This window comes from Atractosteus spatula, chromosome 4 (assembly GCF_055471065.1).
Source record: "Atractosteus spatula isolate fAtrSpa1 chromosome 4, fAtrSpa1.hap1, whole genome shotgun sequence".
Lineage (NCBI taxonomy): Eukaryota > Metazoa > Chordata > Actinopteri > Semionotiformes > Lepisosteidae > Atractosteus > Atractosteus spatula.
Window position 1 is genome coordinate 4,015,589 of NC_142709.1, and position 23,436 is coordinate 4,039,024.

The following is a 23,436-nucleotide window of genomic DNA, read 5'->3' on the forward strand; positions in this document are numbered from 1 at the left end:
GGTGCTGGGAGAGTAGACAGCACCCCCTGGGACTGAATGAGAGTAAGATTTGAGCTCCTTTAGCATAAAAATGATCTAAAAAGTCATGGGGAAAGACTGGAGGACCCAGGGTGAGGCTGTAGATGGAGAACAGTAGGAGAAAATTCTAAGATAGAAATTAGGTAGGGAATAGCAAGTAAATAACGTTTTTATAATGTAATTTTATAGATATACATAACATTATTTCCTACTGGTACTACTGGCTGACGTGCAGTTGTGTCAGACAGTCAGGAAACAAGATGTCTTTATCTACAGCCAAGCAAACTGACCAGTGTGAGGGCCCCACAGGGTGTACGGTAATTTTCTACCTGCTTCTGTGAGTCGACCCACTATTGACTTTGAGTCAAAGGCCAACACTACCAGCTGGCTCTGCACAGGCCTCCTGTCGTCATCCCCTCACTGCAGAGCTCCGCAGAACTGCACCACCACCACCACATACAGCAGCCAACATGACTCATACAGCAGGTCCTCCTGGTCTGCAGGCATGCCAAGAGCAAGCCTTCCCTCTTGTGGTTGTGTGGGGTCTCTCCAAGCGCTCTGGTTTCCTTCCACAGTCTAATGACATGCTGTCCACTTGAATTTGCACCTCTGAGTTATGGGGTTGTGCGTGAATAATGTGAGTGTGTGTGTGTGTGTGTGTGTGTGTGTGTGTGTGTGAGTGTGTGCCCTGTATGGACTGCCTCCCTGTCTAAGTCGTGTCCTGCCTTGTGCCCATTGGAAGGTTAGGCTCTGACCCCCCGTGACCCTGTGTTGGATGAAGATGAATGGACGAATGGATGGCAGTGTTAATTCTACATGCTGCCACTGTGAGACTTCACTATGCAGACTTTAGACAGACAGAGGAGTTTATTTGGCATGTGTACATGTAGAATGGGATTCATCTTCGTGTTGTCCTCTCAGGACATGCAAGTACAGCAGATAACACAGTACGACAGACAGAAACCTCACAATGTAGACAGAACATGACAAAACAGTAAATTATCAAAAATGCCAGTATGTACAAACAAACAGAACAATAAATATGTGGTAGCCAAGTCAAAACTGCAGAGCGCAGAAATGCATTGAATTCGGAGGCATTGCACAGTTAGCTGTTTGTGATGCTCACTGCAGTGGGGTAGAAGCTGTTCTTAAGCCTAGTGGTCTGTGCTTTAATGGCACAGTACTGTTTGCCAGAGCGCAGGGGGGAGAACAGTTTGTGGCCGGGATGGCTGGGGTCCTGAATGATGGATGGGGCTTTATTGCGACAGCGGATGGAGGGAATCTCTTTGATTGATGTCGAGTCATGTCCTGCAATACTCTTGTGTTGTTGCCACAACCCTTTGTAGACCATCTTTGTCATGCATGATAGTAGATAGATAAGACTTTATATCCCAAAGGGAAATTGATGTGTTACAGCAGCCCAGCCCAAGACAAGCAAAAACAGACATCAGAATAGACAAAAAATTAAAATACATACAGTAATACAAAATAAATATAAAATAAAAACATAGGTGTGTGCATTGTAAAAACAATAAAATATGTGCAAAATGTGCAAAGGTATATACAGATTGAGTGTCTAAAAAAAGTACAATGGTGCAACTTGCTGTCCATAGACGAGCAAATGACAGCCGCCGGGAGGAAAGACCTGCAGAAACGTTCCCTTGAACACCGTAGCTGGGGCAGTCTGTTGCTAAAAGTGCTCCGCTGCCTAATAACAGTTAACAGTATTGCCATACCATGCAGTGATGTCACTGCCATCACTACATGGAGTTAACTGAGTAATCATATACTCAATATAATGGAAACTCTATACTGCAGTATTTGTGACAACAATGCAAGACAGTATATACTGTATTTATTCCTAATTTCACATTTCTGATAGGGAAATCAATCATCATGGGTAGCCAAAATTATTGTTCCCACTTCAACAGAGGTTAGCTGTCTCCTTACTACAAAGAGATCAGATCACTTTATTAGCCCTATACAATTTCTCGCATTAGGAATCTGTCTTTTCACATACCCCAGCTTGCTCTCCATGAGACACACAGACAGGGAGAGAGAAGCTTGGGGGTCAGAGCACAGGGTCAGCCATTTAATACAGCACCCCTGGAGCAGCTGGGGTGAAGGGCCTTGCTCAGGGGCCCTTGATCTTGATCCAGGGAGTGGACTAGAAAAAAAAAAGCTTTGCAACTTGTTTCCTAAAAACAACGTGTCTGTTTGAAAACACAGAGAGTTTAATTCCCAAACACGAAACACAAGGTGGCTTGGGTCACCTGAAGATGGCTCAACAGCTGGATGGTTGTGCTTTTTTACTTTCTACATTTCAGCGTGGAATTACTCCTTACTTGCTCCTTTACACCCACTGCACAATGATGCAGCTCCCCACTCGATTTCTACCAACAAGTCTGTTTGATCTGGTGGAATTTTTATGTTGACTGATCGTTATATGGGTGTTGTACTGTCTGTCTTGGTTTCCTCTGCTAAGATGGTTATTTTTGTCCTAATTAATTAAAAACACATAGGAAGATCTTCTGGAGAGATCATTGGTGTGATGGGGATATGAGCAGTATTACTCAGGACCCTGCTACCACTAGGCTTTCAGATGTTGACTGTGGTGCGATTCACCCAGCCCCCCCCCAACACATCGAACTTCGGGGCAGCTTCTCGGCAGCGTCTCTTCCTTTCGCCTTCCTGCTTCGAATGACAAGAAACTGGAATGCAAACAGCAAAATGACAAGAAGCTGGAATGCAAACAGCAAACGGCTATCCAACAAACTGGAAAAACCGACAAGTCAAGTATATCAGTCTGAAGAAAAAGACGAAGAGGGATGTTAACCAAAAAAAAGCCAAATACCTATTGAAGCACGAAAACTAAAACAAGCAGGGGAAATGACAGCCCAGGCTGCAGTGAGTCACGCGGGAAAGATCTGGGCTCTCCGATTGTGTTGTGACGAGCTACAGAGGAGTCACAGTCACCACAAACAACGCTAAGCAAAACTCCCAGTGGTTTGCAGTGGAATTTGGAAGCAATGAGTATAGTGTTTGTTATTTTCCTCTTGTTCAGTAATGTGTACTAGATAAGCCAGCATATTATGTAACACATAAGTCATGGTCAGAAGCATTGCCAAGCTGGTTCTGCAAGGATGAACTCCTTGGACCAGACAGAGATACACAGTCTTGTACTGGTGCCGAACAACTGGAATGGCAATTGAAAGCAAGTGTAAACCACTGCTTACAAAAGCTGGTCACCCTAAGGATAAGGTTGCCCATCTTTATCGTCATTTTTAATGCAATGAGAAGAAAATGATGCCAGTTTGTGAGACTGGAGTGAAATAATAAGCTCGCGCACTCCCGATGTAGGACTGTCTTCACAGCAGTAAAAGGTGCTGGATCCACTGAGAGGCAGCTGTCTGGTTCAGAGACACAGCTCACAGTCACTTATACTAACTAGACCACTGGGTGAGAGAAACCCACCTTTTTTTTCCTGTTTATTTTGCTGGCGGAGCTCAAGTTCTGGAATTCCTACAGATTTCAGGTAGGAGACCGGACAGTTCGGTGAACTGAGGTGAGACAGCACAAATGCAAAGGATTTTGACTTGAGCAGCACACTGTACTTTATGACACAGGCCTTGGCTGTAGTCACATGAAGCCACGTGTTACAAGATAACGAGAATGCTATACATGGTGATGTTCCTATAGGCGCTGTATGTAGAACATAACGCATGCTATAAAAGGATTTTTTTTTACAAAAACGGTTTTGTTAATGCTTCATGTCCTTGCCTTTAGGATCACCACCGGCGCCCTGCACAGACGTTGAATGAAACGCTCTCAAATCCGACTTTAGATCGACAGAAATAAAAACGTTTACCATTCTGTCCTCATACTGTAAATTCCGTTTTTTTTCCACCGCTTTGCCACAACTAGGCAGTGGGTCACCCGGCAAAGAAACCGTTGCAGGTGAGAATTAAAACACCGTGCACCCCCCCACCACCAGCCACACTGAAACAGAAACATAACTTCACAAGAGAATTCGTCTTACAGCACGAGTGAAACCATTGCACAAAAGAGAGACCTCATGCGCCAGTCAGCGACTTTTTTTTTAACACATTCCAGTCGCCTTAGGTTGGCGCATGCGCAGAACGCAGGACCAATCTCACCCCCCTCCCCCCCCCTCATTTAGATATGTTAATTCCGGGACGCCCGCCAGCCAATCAGAAGCCGCCCTGGCGGGCACGTGGTCCCCCCAGACGCCGCTTCGGAGGCGGCGCCACGTCTCGAGCTGGAGTTAAATCCAGGGAGCCAGACGGAGCGACTTCAGTACTGGGAGAGCTGGAGGGAAAGTGAGGCGGCGGGCAGGGGGTGGCGCTGTGTAGTTTCATTTTTTTTTTCCCTGAAAACTTAATAGACGTAAAAAAAAAAAGACCACCAACAACAACAACAACAACAACAACTGTCCCTTGCAAATCTATAACTTCCCCCCCTCCCCACCCCAGGGTCAGAGGTATCTTTAAAATAATTAAGGGGTTCTCAACAGTCACTGTTCTCGACACTCTTCAAACAGTGTGTAGGATTTCATAACTACCGAAGCAGCGGGCGGGCGGCGACCAAAAAAGATTTTTTTTTTTCCTCCTTTAAATGTGGCAGCATGTGCCGACAGTAAGTCCATGCCGTACGTGTCATCACCTACACAATGCCCGTTCTACTTTTCCTGATAGACACGTCCGCTTCCATGAACCAGCGCACCCATCTGGGTACTTCCTATCTGGACACTGCTAAGGGCGCTGTTGAGACTTTCATGAAGGTACTGTAACGATCCCCGGAGTGGCAGCACCCAGCACGCCTTTCCTTTCCTGAATTCCTAGTGTAAAAGTCAATAGGTAACGACGTTGCCTTGTTTTTTTTTGTCCTTTTAATCTTTTTGTCTTTTCAACAGCTCAGATCCCGAGATCCGGCGAGCCGAGGCGACAGGTACATGTTGTTGTCTTTCGAAGAAGCGCCCAGCGGGATAAAGGTAAAAGTTGTCGTTGGTTTTTTTTTTTTTGTCTTTTCCCGTTTTGAATCCTTCTTGATAGCCTGCTCTAGAATCGGCCTTTCGCACTTCCCGGCGCTACTAGCGAGACTTATTTCGAAAATGTTTCAGAAGAGTGTTTCTGTCCGTACTAAAACATGGCCGACATTTTGTTCCAATGTACAGCAATGAACTGTGGGTGATATTTACACCAACAGATGAGTGTCCAATTGGGAGAGGGAGCCAGGGGTACTTTGCATTAAAGGAAAACGAGGGTGTTTGGGCATCTTGGCTGTCTCTCTGAGGAGTCTTATTTTGCATGTCAAGTTTTGAACTGACAACGGGAGTGTAAGGTGACACAAACCTTTATTGCAGCAGCTCAGAGTCCTGCATTGACCCAGGATATGACAAGAGAATGGCGAGAAACACTTGTTAAAGATTCATTTTCAAATGCCGTCTACATTTCTATGTTCAGTGTTTTCTGTTTTTCTTAGTTTCTCAAGACATGTGCACTGCACGGCTGTAACATTTCAAATTACTTCAGATGTAGATGTGTAGCCCAATATTTCCCCTTGAGCCTAAATGTGTATATTTATGTGATATATATGTGTTGTTTTTTTTTTGCAGGCTGGATGGAAAGAAAACCATGCAACGTTTATGAGTGAGCTGAAGAACTTGCAGGCAGTTGGACTCACGACTCTCGGTCATTCGTTAAGGACAGCTTTTGATTTACTAAATCTCAATAGATTAGTTACTGGAATAGACAACTATGGACAGGTATGTCATTCACAGCAGGGTTCGAGAATGTGTAGCTCCCCGAATAGCCTGTGTGACACCACCCCCCGCCTCCTGTCCCCTCTCAATCTCACAGTCTTCCAAGCATTACACCTGTCAGCGTGGCCGGACGACACACTGGGACCCACTCCTCACATATGGTTCTTTTTAAAAAAATTAAAAAAAAAAAGGCAAAACTGCTTTACTTACCATCGTTAAAAGGTAATACAGTTTTCACGGGCACCCAGACGTCTTCACTCAGCTTAAAGTCGCAGGTTAGAGATTAAAACTGTAATTTGCCACCCAGAATGTGTCGACCGAATTTGCAGCTTTTTCTGAGAATACGACGGGCGCCGTTTCCTTTCACAAATCGAGCCGCTGTTTTTTTCCCATTTGTTCACCCCTCGGATCCAAAATGAACAGTTTGCTTTACGCCAAAAAGTTTTCACAGGTTATTTCGGCAAAACTGGGTTTTGCCACAACTTTAGGCGTTCCATTCGCGTTGAATGGTGGTGCAATATTCTGTTTTAGATTTTGTGAATTATATCTTATTTGAGGTGAAAAACGCCACCAAAGTATGGTTTCTGTAGCACTGCAGTCTGTGGGGAAAAATCCAGGCTTCCCTTAACAGACACCGGCATCAAGGTGGCATCAAGCTTTTATCTCCCCTTCTTTGTTCGTATGAATAACTTTTATTTCTATAACATGTAACGTAATTTGACCTTTATTGCAAAAACGAGATTTTTTTTAAAAGCGGTTTCTCTCCCTGAGACTGAAACTGATTGGTGTTCAGGCGATTTAAGAGCTGAAGGACTGAAAGTTCAAGTCCGATGCTAAAATAGTAATTTTAGAAATTAACATGTATCTGAGCTGGAGTCTGTTAGTGGAATTTACGTTCTACAGAAATCTTTCTTCCATGTACATGTGTATGGTCTAGATGGGGTTATAATTATATTTTGTGCCTAAGGCAGTGGATCTGTCCATTTCTGTACAAAGTAGTTGTATCTCATCTCACCATTGTATGAAGTGGCTTTAGAGCTGACTGACACTTCTCCTTGGGGTTTTTTCACCATAAGTCTTCATTATATTCATTTCTGTGCACCTGTATCCTGTTTTGTGTATCTGCTCTCCAGTACACCTACAAATTAAACTAATTTTGAGCCATCTGTGTACTTCATAGTACCAGGAGGCACAGTTTGTAGGAATTACGATTTTTATTATGAATTTACAGTAGGTATTGACATAAGTGGCATTTAAAGGCAGCTCTTTTTAAGTAAGGAAGACGGCTGTTCTGTACAGAAACTCTGGTGAAAGTAGACATGGTAGATCTGATATTTAGCAGTTATTTCTTATTTTGTTTCTGCACATTTTGACATGTGGCAGCATACTGTATTGAAACGTCTGATATGGAAAAAAATGCAAACTTCTGCTAAGCACTGGCAGCATGTTTTAAGAGTGTTCAAGCAGCTAACTGTTTAAGGAGGCACGCGTCTGCGCTCGAAGCCATGCCTGTTATATGAGGAGACTAAACTGGAACACGATTTTAATTGCGCAACGATTATATTGATTATATTGGGGATTGGACTGGCGCTGCACAGTGGCGATTCTTTTCGAGCATTCGAGCATTTAAAGGAGCAATCATTTTGTACATCCCATTCATGTTGTCCCAGAGGACCTCAGGATTCCTTCCAAATGGTCTGAAGCCAACCTCTGTATCCTCAACCTTGGCTTCAATATGGAGGTTGCTATGGTTACTTCACCATGCAGTTGGGCATCTATATCCTACTGTTTGCACAGCGATTTTTTTTTTTAATTGCAGTGTTTTAGAACAACAACAAAAAAAGGAAATTGACTTGGCTTGGAAACTAAGTACTGGTGTGTTGAGACTCTAAGAGTGGGCCCTTCCTGTACTTAACAAACAGTGCTGCTTTGATACGGGATTGCAGTGCCCTGCGGGTCATCAAGTTTGAAAAGCCTTTGTGCTGTTAACTTCATTTTAGTGCTTGTTGAGCATGAACCAGCAGCGTGTTGGAGCCCGTGGGTGAAAATGGGGATTAAGGGCTTACAGTGCCATTTCCTCCTTGTTTTGAATGTCTTTTTTTTTTTCGTCTAGAAAGGCATTAACACTCATGTACAAGATTTAAAAAAAAAACAATATATTTTTAAACGTCTGAGAGGTTTACTCCAGGATTCTTTAATTTCTAGTTCCCTGGACACGGAATTGTTTCTTCTGTTTCCGAGAGATTTTTTTCTTAATGAAAACAAAACTGTACACGCGCAGGCCCCCTGACCCTTTCCCTGTTGCTGTGTGGACTCCAGCTGTAGTGTTGGGTCTGGCTGCGCTGTTGTTTCCAGGGGCCAGAGTGCTCTCACTGCAGGAGTCTGCTTCCTCCCCCCCAGAGGACCGTCTCTAAGCTGAGGCATCCACACCCTGGTCCCCCGGCTCGTTACTCAGATCAGCCGCCAAGCAGGCTGAGTGCCCGCCCGCCCGGCGGCGATTACTGGCACTTCATTCTCCCATACTCCTCCCTGCTTCAGGTTTCCGCACTGGGATGCGTCACCAGGGTCGTGCGTTTAAATGTGATAGATACGGTAAAGATGATTGCGGCTGCATTGTGTCCCCAGTGATATAGTTCCTCGGGTGCTACAGGGATCGCAAAACCTTACCATTGAGGTTATGACTGACACTTGCTTTCAAATCACAGCGCACTGCCTCCCTAGGCTGGTGGTGTTTAATGACGTGCTCCTGTTTTCTTTGTTGCACTTAGTCTTTTCTTTGGCTTTGGCTTGGAAGGGAATACTTCTCTCCTCAGGAAATCCCAGTCCTAGTCCTGGAGGAGCCCTGTGCCTCCTAGTTTTTGTTCAGTCTCAGAGTGGAGGTCTGAAATCTGCCATCTTGCAAATGCTCCATGGTAGCACAGGCTTAAAAGGAACAATTTAAGATCTGACACTGTTGGGAAAATGGGGGAAAAAAACTAATAATTTAATTAATGGTTCAATAGGCTTAATTAAGGGGGATCTCAGATGAAATGAAAAACAGAAGAGATCGGGGTATGTTATATCATTGAAACAGTGGGCAATATGCTGCACAACTGATTGCTCATGTTTTCCTGTTTGAAACTTTCTGTGAACTCTGTGGCTAGCGTTTCACCTTAATTCAAATATCTTCACAGGGAAGGAATCCGTTTTTCTTGGAACCGGCGATTATAGTCACAATCACAGATGGGAATAAGCTGACCAGCAGCAGTGGAGTTCAGGAAGAGGTCAGACAGCTCCTCTAAAGAAAATGATCACATTTGTTCTAGATGAGTTTCTTCCATTTGCCAAGGCATTGTTTTGATATGAGGGCGTAATTATTAGTGGTATAAGACAAAGCTAAAGAAAGACCTGAATAAACAATGACATTCACTTATATGTACTGCAGCAGTGGGATAAGAAGGTGGTTTAGCATTCTTTATTTAGGTAAAATTATAGAATACAAAGCATAAAAAATGGAATCTGTTTATTGAGACAAAAGGAAATGCAGTGCTGGTTTATACAGCATGCATTTTCAGTAAAATGCTTGAGCCTCAACTTCATTTTTAAGTTGGTCGAAAAGTTCTTAAAGTTTGCTTTTAACCAGCACACGTTTAGATAAATCTGCAAGCGGAGTGTCCCGAAGGAGTCTGTGATGCTCTTTCCGGGTTGTCTTTCGTGCTCTAAAAGTGAATTGAGGATGCTGTTCCGAGTAACCCGCCACTGGTAATCCTGGCCTTCCCCCTGCTGTTCCTGGTCTTGCAGCTTCATCTGCCCCTCAACACTCCGCTCCCCGGCAGCGAGCTGACCCAGGAGCCCTTCCGCTGGGATCAGCGCCTCTTTGCGCTGGTCCTGAGGATCCCTGGGATCGCTGCCCCGGAGCCCGAGGCCGCGGCGGGGGTACCGCAGGACGACTCCGCCATCACCCCCATGTGTGAGGTGACGGGAGGTGAGCCGCTTTCTGGACCGGCAGCTGAGACGGCCGTCCTCGCGGCCTGGGGGGGGCTGAAATGCCAACCCGGAGAGCTCCGTCTCTTCGAAGCCCTGGCCAGAGCTGGCTGGTCGCAGGCGATCGGAGCGTCCCTACGTAGGCACTGTAGAAACCAAGAAATTCGAGCCTGAAGTGTTCGTTCGTCCAGCCAAGCTTTATTGTATGCATACAAGGAACCTCAATAAGGACCGTAATAGTTATAATACCTATCGTAGCCCAAAGGGGATACCATTCTCTACACCCTCCCCCTCCTGTCTTTGAAGTAACTTTCTCACATTACTCCAGGACTGCTACATCAGCAAAAGCGAACGACCGTTTCTTTGTTCCGAGTGTGCCGGTTTGCAGTTTTCCTCTCCACATCCACACGGCACAGCGGCGAGGCTCTCAGTTGTGCATATTTAAAACCCGTGCGCACATCAGTCCGGCTCGTTGAACAGTGGCAGCCTGTAAAACTCGCCCTGATGTCAACGCTTAGATATCCTGTTTCAAGTGCCCAGCCTCTGGCAGTCACAAGGCTGCAGCCTGAGGTGTCTCGGCGTAGTGATAAACCTGCATTGACTCCGTATTCATTTTCTTGCCTTTTCCTTCCGGAGACTTGTACTCCTGCCCTCTTCAAAAGTAAAATGGATTTTAGTTGCCTGGGTTTATTCTTCAGAGCACTGCTGTCTCTCCTCCATTTACAGTCTCTGTTTTTGGTCACTGGGCTCAGTGGCTAGAGATAGTGAGACTGGCTACAGCTCGATACGGCTATTGTGAAAATAATGCTGATGATCTGATGATCTGTAAGGTAAAATGGCCTGGACTAGTCTCTATAATGAGTAGGAAAATATAAAGACAATAGCTGTGGGTGCAGTCAAACATAATACTTGTCAGCTCACTGCTGATGAAAGACTAGAGACAATAGCACTGGCTGCACTCAAGCCCAGTGTTTGTGGATATGGTGCTGATGAAAAGTGAGAGGCAATGGTACTTGACAGCAGTCAGGCAGCAGTAGACCTCCCACTCCCTGCTCTGAAAGCACAGCTCCTCTCAGACCGTATCTTTTGTTGGACGCCCTACACTGTGATAGCGCATATGAGCTGCTGATTTTTGCTGAACAGCAAAAGTAGCTGTGACTGCCCAAAGCATATTCAGTGTAGCCACAAAGTACTGTATTTGCGTTGGTATGAAGAATTTTAAGTTAAATGTTTAAAGAAACATTTTTTATTTCCTTCTCTTTTAGGTCGTTCCTACAGTGTGTGCTCTCAGAGAATGTTGAACCAATGCCTGGAATCACTGGTACAAAAAATTCAGAGTGGGGTGGTGATAAATTTTGAGAAGACGGGGTCAGATCCTCCACCTGTAGAAGGTACCTAACAGACGCCCGATACATTTCTTGGTTTTCCAAACCCAGCTCAGAAGTATAGATAAGAGCCTTCATAGTGTATTGAGTAGTGAAAGTAAGATCGGTATCTTTATACTGTATACTCTATGCTAAGATGAGAGTGAAATTAACCTTTTCCCCCCCCACTTCCAAGATGCACCTGTTGATGCTGTGAACCCCGGGCCTCAGCCATGGCACTGCTGCCACAAACTGATTTATGTGCGCCCCAACCCCAAAACGGGAGTCCCCATTGGCCACTGGCCAATTCCGGAGGCCTTCTGGCCCGATCAGAACTCCCCCACTCTGGTGAGTATTCCTGAAGAACTGCAGAACGATCGTGAATAGCTCACTGTTCTTTTGAGGGCATGCCCTTTGTTGCTCTGCTATGGTGAGAGTTATGGTTTCATTATACGGTTTATGGTTTGCTGGCGTGATTGGACTGTTGCAGACAATATCGCACGTAGGGAAAATTACCCTAACCAGCAGCACTGCCACTTTCTAGCCCGATCTCGTCGGGTCTCAGGACCTGAGCATGGCGTTGTTTAGTCAGTAATGGGATAGGAAACTTCCAAAGAAGAGCCAGGCTGGTACCGAAAGCAGTGTTGGGTGACCAGTAGGTTGGCGCTCTTCCCTCTAGACTAGATTTTCCAAACCAGTGCCCCAGTGTGTTAACAGGTGATAAATACGGTGCTGTGGGTGGTGCCAGCCTTTGGAGGAGAGTCAAGGTCCTGACTTCCTGGTTCTTAAAGCACCAGCATGCCAAATCACCCTGCAACCACAACTGGAGGAGGAGCCGGGGGCAGAAGTGGGGACGTGCCGGCTGACGGTTTCCAACCCCTTCTCTCCCCCCCCAGCCGCCCCGCTCGGCCCACCCCCAGGTGCACTTCTCCTGCGTGGACTCGGAGCTCATGGTCATCGACAAGCTGCCCTTCGACAAGTACGAGCTGGAGCCCTCCCCCCTCACGCAGTACATCCTGGAGAGGAAGTCCCCGCACACCTGCTGGCAGGTATGCCGCGCCTGTTTCGCCAGAGACACATGAACCTTTTTGTGCCCCGATTTAAAGCCGCAGCTGTCGGCACCGGGTGTGTTGAGTGTCACCCGTAGTTCGCCGGTGATGTTGGTTAGATTGTGACGTCCCTTGTTGTTTCGGTGTGACAGCCTGGATGTGCTGCAGCAGCTGGCGATCCAGTTTTAGAACTGATTTTTCCCCCCCCTCTTGCAATTTTGTACTGAAGGTGTTCGTCTGCAATAGTGCCAAATACAGTGACCTGGGTTATCCATTCGGCTACCTGAAAGCTAGCACAGCCCTGAACTGTGTGAATCTCTTTGTCATGCCCTACAACTACCCTGTGCTCCTGCCGCTACTGGGTAAGTGAGAGCTGACTGTTTTCAGAACACATTTTGTATTCCAGCCAACAGTATTACAAGCCCACACTTTTCCTTCATTTTTTTTGGAATCGGTTTTTAATGGATGTTACAACAGGAAGGAGAAAGTAGGAAACCTTGTTGTTGTGTGTATTTGCACTCTCGGCACTGAAATTGCTCTGAACCAGTATAAGAATTCAAAGCACAGTGTTGCTAATTTTCTGGTGCCTTGTTTGCAGACACACCGAGTATAGAGCATTAATATAGCTTGTACTAAATGAGTATAGCCCTCTATCCTTTTGCTCAATAAAAAAGGAACACTCCCTGTGAGTAAATGTTAACCCATCAATGTATCCTGGCTAAATTCACTCTGGACTTTCTCAATCTGACTTGGTGTTGTGATTCCTTATTTTTCTGCCTGATCTACCATGTCGTGAGACTGCTAGTGGACATTTTGATGATGCAGGTGGCTGCTGTAATTCAGTGGTGAATGAAACTGGGACGCGTGAAGCACTTGAGATCGTGTGGGCTGAAATGTGTCATATAATTGGGAGGAATTTACTATATTACACTGAATATCGCAGTGAATCACAGTGCAGTATTATAACGTACTGTTCATTACTGCAATATTGAAATGCATTTATTATTATGCTCTGTGAGAAATATCTGCATTTCAGGCTGAGGCTGAATGCGGATCCTGTTTTACAGTTTAGTTTTGTTGTTACAGATGATTTGTTCAAAGTGCATAAGCTGAAGCCCACTTTGAAATGGCGACAGTCATTCGAAAACTACTTAAAGACCATGCCTCCATATTATATTGGGGTAAGTACACACACACATTCTTCCCTCGAATCGGAGGTCGTTTCAACACTCCAGAAAATGTTTACACTTCAGAAATCACAATTTATCATTATGTGTTAATTAAATCAGTACTGAAATCATGCCTATCTATTGTATATGTGCATGTTTTGATTTTAAATTAAGGTCTAAGTAATAAAATTAAGCTGCGTTCAATTTGTCAGATGAGTTCAATACTATGCAGGAAGCTGCAGAATGGAAGATAATTCTCAAGACAAAGTAATACAGGATAGTCTTCACCTTTATGTACTGCAGCTGTTGAAGAGGAAGCTTATAACTGGTTTTTATTCCCCAGCCTTGACCTGGAGCAATTATAGCTCAGCGAATAACCTTCAAACCCGAGCCTTAACAATTTGTTGGTAGTTCCATAGTGCCATATCTACAGAAAACGTTTTTTTTTCCTACGTTTTATGTGCGTTTCTCCTTTTCCTGAATTCCTGCTGTTGCTGTAGCTCTTAAGATGGGTAAGGGAATGGGAATGAGGCCGGTATTTGATGATCTTCCATTTTCTGACATGACCTCTGACCTCCTCTGGTCAATGTTTTGGTCACCGTGGAGTGGTGTTTCTGCTGTCCGCCTGGGTCTTATGGTCCCTCTTTACTCTTTCTCTGGCAAGTCATATACAGGCGTCCCCCAGTTTATGCGAGGGTTACGTTCTGAGAAAACCTCTCATGAAGGGAAGTCGCTGAAAGCGGTACCTTAAACCTGTGGGGGGAAAAAAGGGGTTGTGTGGGACAGTGTTAAATGTAGTGTTGCAAATGCCTTTTAATCATATAAATACATGCTAACATACATTAAGAATTAACACTAAACTAAAAATAAATCAGTACTCACCAAAACAGGCAGACAGTAAAGCTCAAGGGAACGAGTTGTGGGTGCTGATGATTGAAGATTAATATAAGATAAGCTCACTTTATTGGCCATATACAATTTCTTGCATTAGGAATTTGTCTTTTCACATACCCCAGCTTGCTCTCCATGAGACACACAGGCAGGGAGAGAAGCTGGGGGTCAGAGCGCAGGGTCAGCCATTTATACAGCACCTCTGGAGCAGCTGGGGGTTAAGGGCCTTGCTCAGGGGCTCAACGGAGTAGGATTCCTCTGCCGGCCGCAGGATTTGAACCGGCAACCTTCCAGCCACAGGTGCAGATCCTGAGCCACAGAGCCACCGCTCCAAAAAATCTTCCTTTTAGTAATCTACAACAAAGATTGCTTTGTTTCCAACGTTAAGGAGGTACTTTTTCTTTTCATTTGGGGTGCAGAGGTTGGAAATAATGTTAATGGCCATTTTGACTCCATAACAACAGAGGCAGCTATAGCAGGAACGGACGTAAATGGTAAACACGACGCACAAGTAGCGCAGACCCGTAAACCACCGTGGCGAGTGCGGAGCTGAAAGCAGAGCGGTGCATTTGGGTGGGCTTCGGCGGGAAGAGGCGCATCTATAGTTTGTGTGGGGCTTCTGGGCGTTTTGCGGGAATTTACTTGACTGCCACAGATCGCCGAAAAACAATTTTTATTTCGCATAAAGAGGATTCCTGGAAGAAAGGGGTCAGTCGAAGGGGTTAGTAAAAGCGGATTGGCACAGACTGAAGCCGCATAAAGTGGGGGATGCCACTGTTTGTATCGCATAGCTCAACTAACCCTCTAACTCCTTCACATCTGACCTTGTATTTAACTGCTGCTGTGCCCCCACAGCCTCTGAAGAAAGCCCTCCGGATGATGGGGGCACCTAACCTGATAGCTGAAAACATGGAGTACGGTCTGAGTTACAGCGTTGTTTCATACCTCAAAAAGCTGAGTCACCAGGTAAATGCTATTTTCTTTCTCCTTTCAGCTCTTTTAATATTTATGCATTTAGCTCTAAGTTAAAGCATTCAGATCAGAAATGTTAGGTTTCGGTGTGGTGATGTGGTTTTCCTTGAACACCTTCATCTCTTGTAAGAATTTGCTGGAGTGGGCCTGTATATGATCTGATCTGATCGTATATTTTACGCGGGCAGGACGTCGTGTTAAGGGTATATAGCTTGTTGTCTGAGTGAAAGTGATACTGTACTGTATGTGCACTTGGCCTGCTCACTGTTTATCCTTCAGCCATCAGTTAGTGCTGCAGTTTCTGCCTCTCTCTGACCCCAGGCCAAGGTAGAGTCAGACCGCGTTATTGCATCCGTGGGCAAGAAGGTGGTGCCAGACATCGGGGTGAAGGTGAGGGTCCGCTCCACCCCTCTTTCCCTGGCACAGCGCAAGGATTTCCAACAGATCCTGCAGGGCGTCACCGGGGACGCCCTCTTCTGCCCCCTGGCGCTCAACCCCAAGGAATTCGCCGGCTTCCACATTGGCGTCCTCCACAAGGTGAGTACTGTGGCCGGGGGTCAGATTATGCACTTTGCCTTGCGCTGTACATGATGAAGGCTGAACTGCCTTGGAGGTCCCAATGCAAAATGAGCAAGAAATACCTGGTGCATGTTGATGCATGTTGAGGTTCCTCACTGCTTATTTGGTTACTTGCCATTTTTACAGTTAGTTTTTTCCAGTACATCCTTTCAGTGGGATTTTTTCTTATAAATGATTAAATGAAAAGTGATGAGCTGACAGCTGTTGAACCTTATAGCTGCCGGTTCGGCCATCGTTGTAAGTTTCATTTGTAGAAAAAATGGCTCAGAAATCGGAGCTGTAAGAGAGAGAGACTAAACAATGTAGGTGGTAAAGCTTTTTATAGGAATCTGCAGTGAAGACTTTCTCTCCAGTATGCACACCTCTTGCACACTAATAAGAGGCGTGCATGCTGGAGAGACATCATTGGCATTATTAAAACAATATCTTGCATACACTCTTTGGTATTTGGTAAAAGCTTGCCTTTGCAAATGAGTCTTTTCTGCCAAGCTGCACATAAAAATAACAAAAAGACTTTATAACAACACAAGCTCGCACCTTTTAAGTTTCTTTTAAAACATTTCACAGGCGTATGCAAAAAGGGCGGTGCAGTGTGAATCTGGTATTGTGCTGAGATTAACCAAGACTTTACATTTTGGAATTTAATGCGAGGATACCAAGTTACCGGAACTGAGCCAATATCTGAAATTAAATTCATGAAGGTAGTGAAAATACTGTCATCAGTGAGTTTTGGATAACGTGTAGTTTCAGACACTGGAACGTTGTGTGGCACGCTAATGCTAGAAACCTTTATTATACAGACCTCCCTTTACCCATTGGGACACTAAACCAGCAATACCAAGGCAGTTCACTTCAGGGAAACTTAAAATCTGTGGTTACTGATTATTCACTTGCATACCCTTATGCACACTGCTTTAGAAACGGCACTTTTCTTTTTATCTTGACAGGATGTTAAGCCCCAGAGCTTCCGGAACCCCTATGACATACCCAGAAGACACCTTCTTGACCAGCTGAGCAGAATGAGGAAAAACCTGTTGAAAGCGACGCACTGCTGCTTAAGGGGACAAGACGAAGGTAACGGTGAATGGCTGTAAGACCTGCATCTGAAGGTAGAGAGAAGTTGTAGAGCAGTTTGTGCCATATGTACATGTGCATTGGCATTCTTCTTCGCCTCCTTCTCTCAGGACATGCACAGTACACAAGACGACACAGTACAACAGACAACACCACACAATGTAGACAGTACATTACAAAATGGTACATAATGAGGTGTCCAAATCACTGATAGTTTTGATGTGAAACGGGGTGCTGTCTGGATTGTGGTGTAATAATGCTGATTTAAAAAATGTAACGTGAAATCCGTGGACGAGTGATGCCTGTTGCCTCTTAAGAAGATTGTTCAGATTGTATCTGTATATCTGGCATTCGAGCACAGCAGTGACCAGTTCGGTTCTTTGCAGGGTTTGGCAGCTCAGTAAAGTTATATTTGAATCCGGAGTAAACAACCGTGGAGGCCTAGAGAAATGTCTGAAAAAAGTTTAAAGCAGCAGGCTGCAAGGCTGTTGGACTCCCTCTGGTGTTTAATGAATAAACCGCCTGCTCTCGTCACATCCTCAGGAGTGCAAGTTTCAATGCACACATGCTGGCGATAATTTTGTTGCACTGACACATGTGCAGCAGGTTCCAACGTGCTTCACGGCATAATTAATCTTTTTAAAACAGTCAACTACTGGTTTGAACATGACTCTTTCAGTCTGAGTTTGCTGTTAAAATAATTAGTACTGACTGGATTTTGTTGGAAACCTGTAAAAAGCAAAGCCTTTTCTTTAATATGACATAAACAATCCTTTCAATCTTGTGTAGTGGATATGTGCATTCAGTCAGGAATGAAGAGTCAGATTATTAGGAGCCTTCAATGTACATGTTCAAAGGGAATGCTCTGGGGGAGAAAGGAGTTGTGTGGCTTCTTTCAGAAATGAAGCAGTAGTGCTGGCGCCCGAGCCTGTGTGTTCCCTGGCAGAGACTGACACTTACACCTTCACTCCTTTCAGATCAATTGCACAGCATTGCCATTGCACAGATGGGCAACTACCAGGACTTCCTGAAGAACTTGCCTTCTCCCCTGCGTGAGGTTGACCCCGACCAGCCCAGACGCCTGCACACGTTTGGCAACCCTTTCAAGTTAGACAAGAAGGTACGACCGTAACACTCTCCCTTCATGGTGACCGCTACACATGCTCTGTGACTCCATCCTGTAGCCAGAGCCTTCTTTGCTCTGGATCAATTTCTTTATAAAGTATTAGAAAAAATATTTTTTTAATATTTAGCTGCCATCAACATTTGGCTGGGTTTAGCATTTAAAAATGCATTTTCTTCCAGTGTTGAAAAAGTGGGCTTATAGTGCACACTGACAAAATATAGTCCATTAAAATGAATCTTAATAACTTAGTTTTCTTAAATACTTTCTGTCATATCATAGGGATGCAGGAAACCACAACATTTATCGGTGTAGTTCTGAAGTTGTATTGAAATGTTATTTTATTGAAAGTTTATTGTGGACAGCCACCTGGAGAGCTGAGCAGAGAGCCACCATGTCCTCTGGCTCTAAAACACAAAGTCTTCTATCTGCAGTTATAAACCAGGAACAATAATTAGCCTCTTGTGTTACCATAAATGTTGCATCTAGGACATACATTTAAACACAGCTTGTAAAATAAGAAAACACAGTAAAAGAATATTTGAAATGCCAGCATAGAATGTAAATTCTGATGCATATTTTTAGTCTGTTAAATAAAGATTCTACAGACAGGTGATCTTTGCTTTTTCTTTAACGCAAAGTAAGCTGAGGTCGAATCAAACCCTAAACAGGCACACAGATCATATTCTCAACCTCAAAATGAAACACAAAACAAAAAGATGATTTTTTTCCCATGGCATTATGCTTAGAGCATGATCTCTTAAAAACTTCAGAGCATGTCAGGTTGTATTTACATTTTCTCAAGCTTTTTAAGCTAAGCAGCTCCAGTAAAATAATCATAACTGGGGCTCTGCGAGAATCATGGTCTGAGGATTAAACAGCCTGACAACAGGAGGATTTTCTGTGGGGTCTTATGGGATGCATGTCCGTTATTCTCTGCCGCAGGCCATGATGATTGACGAGACGGACGAGTTCATCACGGGGACCCAGAATAAGAGCAAGCGCCCAGGGGACCCCAGCTTGCAGGGCACTCCCAAGAGGAGGAGGTGCATGTCCCCGCTCCTGAGGTCCGGGCACCTCCAGGGTCCCCCAAATACCAGCAACCACACTGTGGAAAAGGACCCCACTGCACCCCTCAGTCCTGTACCCTCTCCATCTGCCAACCTCACCAGGCCCACACCAGTGCCCAGAGGTAAGACTGCAGGCACGTACCACTGGGCCTTGGGCCTTATAATGGGACAGTTGTCCCACTGTCAGTTGGGAATTTGTGGCCGTTCTCGGCTGGCACCTGTGGCAATAATCTGAACCCGGTTTCTTGGAATTCCTCAGCCACAGTCCTTAAAGCCTTAATTTCAGATAGATTCAGGTTTCAGTTCTAGAGCATTGTAGGTTATCACGATGCTTTTATCAAAATGGCTTGTATTAGGAAAGGCATTTGAATTGAAAGCCTTCAGATTAAGGTTTAAGCGTCGCCTGAAGTCTTACATATTGAGGAAGCCCTCACAGACATGGTAAAAAAAAAACCCAGTCAGCTCTGTTGTGTCCATCAGTTAAAAGCTGTTATAGCCAACTCGTTAGTTTATTTGTTTAAAATCTTTATCTTTCTCCTTAGGTCCTGAAAAAAGCTACCAGGTGCCTGTTGAGAATGATATTTTTGGAAACCACATGGGTGACCATTACAACGTGGAGAGGGAACCCGTCTCGGACTCGGATGGATCCTGTTTTCAGTACAGTCAAGGCCCGGTCAATCAGAGGAACCATGTGGGAGAGGATGACCATTCGAGTCTGAGCAAGCTGTCTGAGGACAGCACGGAGGAGGAGCCCAGCCCTGAGGATACAGTGTGCAGCTCCTCCCCTGGCCCTCTGAAGAGATTAAGGCACACCCAGGGACAGGAGGTCAATGCAGAGCTCAAAGCACTCATAACCAGGGAGATCAGGAAGCCAGGCAGGCGTATGTGTGCTCAGTGTGTTTCTGTAGGAGCTCTGTCTCTAAAGCTGGGGTGTCAGGCTGGGGTGTCAGCCAAGCCCATTTGTTTGGCTGGGTGGCCGATGCGATCAGTGCCATTGGCAGATTCTCCTTTTAAAAAGTCTCCTTTTAGCCTGACAGTGTCCCAGTGTCCAACACTTCCTGTTCTTCTGGAGTTTTATCCGATCGCAGCGCCCCAATTGTTGTCACAGATCTAGTTTCTCGGGGGGGGCGTCTTTGCATGAAACAACTGTGGGAAGGAAATTGACACAGCAAGACCTGCACACTCACCCCCTCAAACATTTGGAGCTACTTCAGCAACTGAACCACCATTAGTCTTACTAAAACTAGATCATTCCTATTATCAGCCCACCTTCAGAAGCTCCCATCCTTATTTTTGGTGTGTAGTTTTAAGAAACCTTTTAGCGTCTTTTATTTTTCCAATATACCAGCCCAGTATTCCTAGTGTCTTTCTAATCTTAATCATGCTTCTGTGTTCCTTTTGATTTTTTTAATGTTTCCCTTTTTATCTTAGGTTATGATAGAATCTTCTATTTCCTGAAGCAAGTCCAAGGAAGTTTAAATACTAGGCTGGTATTCCTACAGAATATTATCAAAGAAGCAGCAAGGTATGAAGTTTTTTTCTCAATCTTTTTCAGCAATTGAGCTAGGTACATCTCGGCTATTGTCTAAGACTAGGCACGCAAGCCTCAGAAACCATATTAGTCTTATTTTCAACATTTGAAAATAAGACTAATATATGAAGAGTTCTCCTTGGCTGCCCACGGAGTCCATTATTAATTCACATCACGTAATAAAAGGGAAACACAAACCAGAGCAAAGAAACAACCAGCGATTTTACAGTGGTATGCACACCTACCGCTTGCGCAGCTTGAGGGATCTTGGAAACTTGGGGAAGTTAATTAATGAGAGTTTGGGAGGGGTGAGGGCAGCCAGCCTAATTAACCTCAGTTGCCACAACCTTTGACTAATCCTGACCAAATTCTTCAGATTCCCATATATTTCACTCATCACCCTCTCCTCTTCCTCGCTCACTTTGCATCATATCACCCTGCAACTCACCACTGGCAGCCCACTGAAGCTCAGCAGGTGTGAGCCTGGTCAGTACCTGGATGGGAGACCTCCTGGGAAAAACTAAGGTTGCTGCTGGAAGAGGGGTTAGTTGGGCCAGTAGGGGGCGCTCACCCTGCGGTCTGTGTGGGTCCTAATGCCCCAGTATAGTGACGGGGACACTATACTGTGAAAAGGCACCATCCTTCAGATGAGACATAAAACCAAGGACCTGACTCTCTGTGGTCATTAAAAATCCCAAGAGTAGGAGTGTAACCCCGACGTCCTGGGCAAATTTCCCAATGGCCCTTACCAGTCATGGCCTCCTAATAACCCCCATCTCTGAACTGGCTTCATCACGCTGTTCTCCTCCCCACATGAGAGCTGGTGTGTGGGGAGTGTTCTGGTGCATCATCCAGGTGGGGCTGCACACTGGTGGTGGTGGAGGGGATCCCCAGTACCTGTAAAGCGCTTTGAGTGGAGTGTCCAGAGAAGCGCTATATAAGTGTAAGGATTATTATTATCATCCTTCCTCCTCCGTTCCATGTCAACCTTTGCAGCTGCCCTTTGGTCATCCTTTCACCAGGCATGGCGTTCCTCACCTTGTCCTATGGCCCGCAGGTTGGCTGAGCCAAGTTTCCACCATCCCAGTTAACGAATCTCCTTTCACACAGTCTTCGGTTCCCCTCAGTCCTCATGAATTCCACTCAAACAGTAAGAGCTTTAAGGATGTGTGATGCTCTCGTCTTTGCAGGTTTAAGAAGCGGGTGCTAATCGAGCAGCTGGAACAGTTTTTAGAAGAAATCCACGTCCGCTACAGCCAGATAAACCACCTGGATGGCTTGTGAGAAGCTCCTTGGTTCATTTTCCTAACAAAATTCAGCTGGGGGGATCCCGGAGGAGCAGTAGCTGCTGTAAAAACACCTTTTGAGGCGATATTTTTTTTCACAGAAAAATGCACGCCTACAATGTGAGGCTGACCAGCACTAAATGGGAGAAGAGGAAGAAATGTGAGAAAAACACGAAGAACAAGTCTTTTTTTCCAGACTGTGCTTTGTGTTTTGCTTATTTAGAATGGCTAGTGGCACATGAAAACCTAGGTGACTTTGTGTCGGTCCATTTTTAAGCCTGTTTGGTTTTTGAACTGTGAAGAAAGTGCTGGTCTCAGTGACAAAATGATACCCCTTTCCATTCTGATATTGCTCTTATAGAGCTTTTAAGCTAAAACTGCCAAACAAAGCAAATTGAATGCCCTTTAATTTATCCGAACGTGATTGTCTTTACAACATATTTAATTTGGTTCAAAAACTGTAAAGACATCTGGAAGAATGACTTGAAACTGACACGGTCTAGACTAGCTCTGAGCTGCTCCATAAATGGAAGAGGAGTTGTCCTTCAGTTCATGTCTTTGAATCCCTCTAACGCAATCTAGTCAAAGCAACAGGGTGTGCAGTTCTTGCAAGGCCACACTGTTACAGAAAGATTATGGTCCCCTCCTGAATCCCCAGGACATGAGATGTGGCGATAAGTGACTGTCCCTCAGGATTTAATTACATTAGCCACACAGTTAATCCCTCACTTTGTGGGTACCAGTCTTGGCCATAATGATATACTTTATAATTTAAAGGTTAATGAACATGTTGTAAGATTAAAGTATTTTGAATACAATGTATAGATGTAAATAGTCAAAGTTTGAGAACTATTTAAAGAAAAAGCTGTGAAGAAGGGGGCCTTTTGTAAACATCAACTTCAATAAAGTTTGTTTTATACTATGGATGGCTGCTGTGAAAGCCAAAATAAAATGAGCAGTTTGCTCTAAAATGCCATTTCCTAAAGTATGTGTGCAAAACTTCCAGTGTAGTCATTTTCCTTTTTTAAACAGGTCACAATAATATATAGAGGATTTTAATAAGTGATCTGTTTCATTTGGTCAGTGTGCAAGACTTAAGGTTTCTAAGTAGACTCATTGATTTAAGTGCCTTTCAGCTGTTGTGGCTCTGGTGTAACAAAAATGTAGGAGGTTCTTCAGTGACCTAAACTTTCCAGCACAGTTTCACATTGTCGTCTGTGACGGCTGGAGAGACATGTTAAGGTTCACGGGGGGCTCAGCACCGAGAAAGGGTTCCCACAGTTACAGATCTGGGAGAGGTTGCCTGAAAGTTTACTTCCTTTCCACAGCTCAGCTTCTTTTTCCTCTGTGTGTTTGTGAGAAATACTTCCCTCCTCAGCCACTTGTCAGGTTTGTACAATTACAAAATCAGGTTCGGCAATATAGGCACAAATCTGTTACAGACAGATTTTATAAGCTGTGCTTTGCAAACCGACAGAAAGCAAGACTATATGGAATTAAACAAGTAAGGGGTAGAGATTACTTAAGGATTGTGGATCGGAATCATCCTTGTAGACTGAAAGATC

At 44.7% G+C, this 23,436-nt stretch overlaps 1 protein-coding gene across 4 annotated transcripts; it reads left to right on the forward strand.

Moving 5' to 3' along the window:
• The first annotated feature begins 3,461 nt into the window (after positions 1-3,461).
• ints6 (integrator complex subunit 6) lies at positions 3,462-22,847 on the forward strand. Of its 4 annotated transcripts, none has more exons than XR_016091004.1 (18): positions 3,462-3,975; positions 4,734-4,819; positions 4,952-5,029; positions 5,654-5,803; positions 8,974-9,063; positions 9,581-9,764; positions 11,029-11,154; positions 11,324-11,475; positions 12,024-12,176; positions 12,406-12,538; positions 13,263-13,357; positions 15,092-15,202; positions 15,530-15,745; positions 16,735-16,861; positions 17,839-17,981; positions 18,930-19,176; positions 19,597-20,579; positions 21,776-21,801. XR_016091004.1 is itself a non-coding variant. In XM_088914811.1 (18 exons), exons 1-18 carry the CDS (start codon positions 4,709-4,711, stop codon positions 21,867-21,869), a joined length of 2,643 nt encoding a protein of 880 aa, XP_088770937.1. In that variant the 5' UTR covers positions 4,337-4,708; the 3' UTR covers positions 21,870-22,847. The 4 variants fall into 4 exon arrangements, 1 of the variants encoding a protein (XP_088770937.1); XM_088914811.1 differs by lacking the exon at positions 3,462-3,975 and having other exon boundaries at positions 4,337-4,819; positions 19,597-19,935; positions 20,486-20,579; positions 21,776-22,847; XR_016091003.1 differs by lacking the exon at positions 3,462-3,975 and having other exon boundaries at positions 4,337-4,819.
• Positions 22,848-23,436: the final 589 nt, after the last annotated feature.

Bases quoted from the DNA above. Each gene is read 5' to 3' on its own strand.
- ints6 (XM_088914811.1), top strand. From the start codon at position 4,709: ATGCCCGTTCTACTTTTCCTGATAGACACGTCCGCTTCCATGAACCAG. The intron at 11,476-12,023 runs GTGAGTATTCCT...CTCCCCCCCCAG, and splicing joins ATCAGAACTCCCCCACTCTG to CCGCCCCGCTCGGCCCACCC. The intron at 12,177-12,405 runs GTATGCCGCGCC...TTTGTACTGAAG, and splicing joins CCCCGCACACCTGCTGGCAG to GTGTTCGTCTGCAATAGTGC.